Raw genomic sequence first — 7,283 nt, 5'->3', positions numbered from 1 at the left:
TATCATGTATTCATTAGTTATTTAATTTATATATTAATATAATTTGTATTAAAAATTTAATATTAGATATTTATGATCAAAAATTATTTACGTTATTATTAATTAATTATACATATATTAATTAATTCTTATATATATATGGAAATAACTAACTTAATTAAGTTAATTAGCTATTCACTTCGATACAATTATTTATTTTATAAATTCTTTATATTAATATATTAATATTATTGATGATAATATTAACAATTATAATTTGATTTATTAATCATAATATATAATTATATTATATATTATCATTATAATAATCTTATATTTAGTTTTAGTTATTAATAATAGTTATAATCTTATTAATAAATTTTATTAATTATTAAATCTTATTATTGTAAAAATAAATAAAAAAATAAAATTAGAAAATTAAAAATAATAAATATTTAAATATTAAAATAAATACAAGAATATAAAATGTCATACACTTACCAAATTGGAACAACTCTCGCACCAGCTCCTTCAATAAATTTTACATATGATGCAGCAATATAACTATCATATTTTCCTGGATATATTTTATTCAAATCATAGCTTATTTCTTGCGATAGAATACCTTTTTGAAAACAGTTTAGAAAAAATTTATATAAATATCTTTAAATAAATTTATGTAAATTTTTAAATCGATTTTATATTTAAATATCGTACGATAGATATAATTTTATCTTTATGTATTTTTAAAATATAACATGACAATATAAAGAAACTATTCGCAATGAGAAAAAAGAAATATAATTAAAATAATATCATTAACAATCATTTAAAAATTGTTATACATTAATGTAAAATCAATCTTATCAATTCCATATAGAAATAGATAACTATATAGAGAATGATTGTCTATAGCTATTTGAAAACTTAAAAAATAATTTTTCGAACCAAAATTGACGAAAAAAATAAACTTTTATAGTTAGAATAAAAAAGAATAAAAAAATTGTGTTATCGATTTTATATTTTTGTTTGATAATTAAAAAAAACGGTGAAAATATTCATAAATAGCATTTATATTAAGCAAATCTTTCTAAATAAACTAAAAAGTAGCCTAAGCAGCAAAAAGCATAATAATCCTTAAAACCGACATAAGAACATTAGTTTTGTCTCATATAAAATTATAAAAGAGAAAATTATGATATATGAAGACTAACATAAAACATACTTTAGTCATGCATTTTCCATATGTTTCATATATCATAAATTAAATATGTGAAAAACATTTTTGGATATAATTTGAAAATTAAAACTAATCGTTCTATATTATGAAAAATATTATTCAAAATAATTAGAAATTCTTAATATGTTTCAAATTTAAAAAATATGAATGAAAAAACAATACAAATTAATCAAATATGATTCAAATTATATTTTATTGTTCCATTTTAATAGAAAAAATATTATTTACATATATAAATAATATTTTATGAAATTTTTTCAAATTCTTATTTATTTCATTGGTAATAAAAAATGAAATTTAATCAAAAATTGAAAAATGGAAAGAAATTCTTCTAAAAAAAAAATAGCATTTATAGAAATTTAAAATATATTCTTTCGATAATTTTTTTTCATAATATTAATTATGTCTTTTTACTGAATTTAATTGCAACTGAAAATCTTTCTATTCTAATGTTAATGATAATTTCTGAATATTTATTCATAAAAAATTATATTTGAAATTATACAATAAATAAGATAAATATTTCAAATAGAAACATTGATTTTCCAATATAAAATGATAATAGCAATAATAAAAAATATATAATAATATCGCTTATGTTTATACATACAAATGCAAGCAAAAACTTTAATAAAAAAAATGAAATTTAAAAAAAAAAATTTTAAAATGATATATCTATGGTAAAAAAAATCTTATAATAATAAATCAAATTTAATTTTAGCAATGAATAATAATATAATATATGAATAATAATATAATAATATAATATAATAATAATATAATATACAATACAGTTGACAAAAATATTGAGAAAAATTACTATTTTACTTTCGTAAAATCGATATTTTTTATTCATTTATTTTCTAAAGATAAGCAATTTTTATGATTCAATTCAGATTTGCTATACGAACAAATTAATAATATATGTAAGAAATTGTTTTATTTTTAAATAACAAGACTTTATTGATTTATTTTTTTCTTACATTATCGTTCTGTCTAATTATTTTTCATATAAACGAATTAAATTTATAAATAAAAATATTAATTTCGATTATTAAGGCTTTTCCTTATATTATTAAGAAAAAAATATATAAGCGTATATATTGCATTAATTTCGAGAAATATTAAAAATCATAAAATTTGCCATATATTATCATTTTGTCCAGGAGTATGTCATGTAAAAATTAATGATAAGTGTATGCTTTACAAGAAATTTTTTAGAAGAAATACGAATCTGATTGATTTCAATGATATATTCATAAAAATAGATATTTTTGTATTGATCAAACATCTTTAGATAAATATAACATCGCGTATCAGTAAAAAAAAAATATCCCATTCGAGAAACTTCTTATCAATATTAGTTGTATTGACAATCCACGTGTACGAATTGTGTATTTATGTATATATATGTACCTATGATGTATATATGATATATATATGTACTTATAGTTTTGATGTACCTATCAAAACTAGACATATTTTAAAAAAATTAAGTAATTAAAATTTCGAATAAAATTATCTTAATAATTAATTATTTCGAATATTTTATATTTCGAATAACCATTATTAGCACCACATTGCGGCATGAAATATAGATATCATAATAAATCTTTTTCTTGGACTTTTTTTTATTCAATTTTCTTTATGTTCTATTATATTTCTATAATTTTTAATCAAATAAATACTAATTAAATTTTTATAAAATAATACAATGTATAATGTAAAATAATATAATGTATAATGAGAAACTACTTATTATTAAATCACTGTAATAGTTTATTTGATGTAGAAATCTTTTCGATAATTTTGAAGATGTGATATTTATATAAATGATATGTTTTTTCGACATGTAACATGTTGGCATGTTAAAAGAGAATTTTATGGCTGTACAATATCGAATTAGAAAGGCATCTTCATACTAGAAGCAAGAAAATTTTTGATGGCATTTTTATAAAATGTAAAATACAATATAAAATATAAAATAATATAAAATGCAAATTTTATAATTAGTTTGAGTGACATCTAACAATTTTTTATCATATTTCACTAACAATTTTCTTTTTTCTTGATTTAATTTTTATTAACTCTCTTCGATATAATTAATAATTCGGAAGATTGTATATAAAAAATTTTTAAAGAATTTTATTTCATGTTTGCATTTCACATATAATTCTTTTGAAGAAATAATCAAATAGAAAAAGTGTATTATTTAATAATGTTAATTTGTTATGAATACACGCAAAAATTTATCTAATGAATAGAAAAATATTAGTATGATAAATTAATTATTTTTTTCAATTTATAATCCAAAAGAAAAATATATTATTCTAGGATTAATAAAAATTAGATTTTTAAAATTATTTATCTTTATAATATTATAGATATTATTTTTAACTTATTTTTTCCTGATAGATTTGATAATAGATTTTATCATTCATGATAAATATCTATATCAATAAATATGCTTTTTAAATAATTGAATATAAGTAGAAAAAATCAGCAAGATTGAAAAATTAGATTTACAATAATAAAAAAATTTTTTATTTTTGTCTATTGTCGTATTATTAAATTATTAAATATTCTAACAATAAATTCCTATTAATTTAAAAAATTTTTATTCCGTAATGAATTTGTTTCAAAAGTCATGCTGTAGATTTTTATTTATATTAAAATTTTGTATTTTGCTGATTATGAAAAAAATAGATTATATAAGATCTTTTATAGAACTAATAATAAAAAAATTTCAGAAATATTTGATATTTGACAGCATACTTATGATAAAAATGAAATTTATTATTTACTCAATTGTAAATCCTAACTTTTCTAATATAAAACGCAAACAATGCAATTGTAATATTTAAATATTAATTCATAAAATTTTGATACAAAAAAATAATACTATTGTCTATGTATTACTATTAAAATTAAATTGTATTATAATAAAATACTAAAATAATTATAAAAATAATAATTATAAAATAAATAAATAATTATAAAATACAGAATATTTGGAGTTTATCATTTGAAAATTTTGATTTTAAATTCTATTAAGTAAATGTGTACAATTTAAAAATAAGAAAAAAGCTAATTAAAAATTAAAAACAATTTACAAACATAAAATAAATTCATATTAGATCAGTGGTTCTTAAACTTTTCTTTATCATGGACATCCTTTAAATAATTTTTCGTTATTGTGGATTACTAGAACTTAAAATTTAATATTCATTAAATATATAGAGTTAATCTCAAAAGTTAATCAAGATAGAAACAAAGTTTTTATTAGTAATTAAAATTGACTATTTACAGAGCGCATAGATTTATTATATCGCGCCAGACTCAACTTTTTAACTTTGTTCAATTCTGATGATTCATTATCACAGTAACATATATATTAATATTACGACGTATATATATATATATATATCGTCACAACATAAATCTATGTATTTTAGAAATGTGCAATATGTTTAATTAATAACTAATTAATTAATTAAAATGAAAATTTTTGTAAAGAAAAAAGTTGCTTAAAATCATATCAAGAATTATTGGTTAAATCTTGTCAATTAACTTTTAAAATATTCACAATTCAAATTTTGAAAGAAAAAATTTATTTTAAATAAATAAAACAATAAATATTGTATATTAATTCCTCTTAGTTATTCATTTGTATAACTCAAGATTTTACGACTATTTAAAGATTCGCAAACCACATATTAATTATAAATAACCACATATAAATTAAGAACCACTGACGTAGACTATTACATATTTCATAACAACAAATAAATATTTTATAAAATTATGGGAATCCTCCATTATTATCATATTCTTTTCTTACATATAAAATTAGAATATTTAAATTATTTATGAAATACATAAATAAATACTTGCCAATTATTGGTCGGTTATTCAAAAATGTGTTATCTTCAATTGAAGGAATAGAAATTCCTGAAACAGATCGCATTGCGATATATATTGAAGTAATAAATTTTAATATCAATAGTATTAACATTATAGATGATAAATGATTCTGATTTCTGAAAATAAATAACACCAGCGTGCACTATAAACGATACTAAAATGAGACTTTCTATTAGATTTCTATTAGATTAAATTGAAATTGTTATTTTTTATTTTCGTTATCACCAATACACTTCAGATATACTAGATTCAAGTGCAGCATGAAAAGGAAACCTTTGGAAAAAATACAATCTAATACAAAAAGATACACGTATTCATCGAAAGTCTCACATCTACTAATAAAATTATATATATATAAAATTATATAGAACGGAAGCAAGGAAAGTATATGTTCCTTATCACTATGAATGTCGTCATTCCACTTGAATTCAAATGAATTCAAATTAATTCTCTATGGAATTTTATTTATTTATTCTATATCAAAATAAAAAATTAGATCATATCTGCACACAATAGATATCATGCATATAAAAATGATTATTATTATTATTATATGAAAATTTATGCAATATATAAACTATCAATGTATGAAATATATATATGTTTCAAAAATGTTAGAATATCCATAAATTGGAGATTTCCTAAATAATTCCAAACAATATTTTCTTTTATAAAAACTTTTGTAACGATTTTATTAACGAATTATTAACAAAAAACATTAGCTAATCACGGAATATGTAGTTTAGTCGAATCGCGACAGTAGTATTGTTACATACTGCTGATCGAACACGAACAAGCGCAAGTAACATATTTCAAAGAAAATATGTTGAATTAAATATAATAAATATTCTGTTATTGATAAAAAATTATATTGAATTATATATATTATATCGAATATCATGAGCAATGAATAAACAAATAAATACAATTCAACACACTTTTTTTGAGATATATTACCTGGATTTGTTCGTGTTCAATCAACAGTACATAGCCAACTACTACTATTGCAACTCAATTAGCTACACGCTCCGTGATTGGCCAATATTTTTTGTTAATAATTCGTTAAAAGCCATAACAAAAGTTTTTGCAAAAGAAAATATTTCTTGGAAAATTTACTTTGGAAATCTCCAATTTATATATGTTCCAACATTTTTGGAATTATGTATATATATATATACGACTAACATACTAACATTAACATATATATATATATATATATATTTCATTGCTCGAAAGAAATCTCGCAAAATGGTAAAAAAGCCAAGAAGTCTTTCGTTAAGGCAGTTTATGTCTTTGATGCTTTTGGAGAATCCCTTTTTTATCTCCCCAGTATCACATACTATATAATAAGAGATTTTCTTTGAATAATTCAAAATTTTAAATAAAAAGATTCTATTGTATAAATAAGACAATAAATTTCACTTATTAAATTATATGAGATTAAGATGCATGTCATCTTTCAATAGATTTTATTGCTTATCTTTGACAATTGGATTATTATATTAATATGCATATCCATATAGACAAATAAAAAATAGTGTGCTAAAAAATGTATATGAGAATTGTTACTTTTCTCACACTTTGACCAATCAAATCTATATTTTTTCCGCGGGATTTCTTTTCATGTATGTATATATATATTAAATATGTGCAAAATATATATATAACTTTTTATATTTTTACATAATATATGTAAAAATATTGGCACCTTCATCTGTTCCATCAATTTTATTCACATCGAATTTTTGTTTATATAATTTTAAGATTTTTCGACATAATTGTTTTAAAGTATTATTATTTATTATAAATGTTACTTTTTTGGAATTTGTAAGTATTGACTGAAGAAAATTAACCGAATTTTTCATAACTACTATTTTGAATTAAATCATTTATATATGTATTTTATTTGCATACTTTCACATATTTAAAATTGACACATTTTAACATTCATAATTTATGCATAATAATTTATTTTAAACAAATGAATGAAAACGAAATTTATATATATATATATAATGAATATATATATATATATATATATTCATTAAAAACTAATGTCATTTTTTTTTCATATTCTGTCCAATGAATAAAAAAAGATAAAATCACGTGATCAAAATCTAGGGAAAATAAAATAATTTTG

General features: G+C 18.7%; 1 protein-coding gene across 1 annotated transcript in view; it reads right to left on the bottom strand.

Annotated features, from left to right (window-relative positions):
- The window catches only part of LOC102670589 (chitobiosyldiphosphodolichol beta-mannosyltransferase-like), a 16,635-nt gene that overhangs the window by 2,938 nt on the left and 6,414 nt on the right, over positions 1-7,283 (bottom strand). Inside the window, exon 7 of the mRNA XM_006623051.2 lies at positions 481-604. Coding sequence (XP_006623114.2) covers positions 481-604 — 124 coding nt within the window. The remainder of the gene's footprint in view (positions 1-480; positions 605-7,283) is intronic.

This window comes from Apis dorsata, unplaced genomic scaffold (genome assembly GCF_000469605.1).
Source record: "Apis dorsata unplaced genomic scaffold, Apis dorsata 1.3 scaffold_808, whole genome shotgun sequence".
Classification (NCBI taxonomy): Eukaryota; Metazoa; Arthropoda; class Insecta; order Hymenoptera; family Apidae; genus Apis; species Apis dorsata.
Note: the sequence above shows the minus strand (reverse complement) of the source record. Positions and strands in the feature narration are given on the sequence as shown.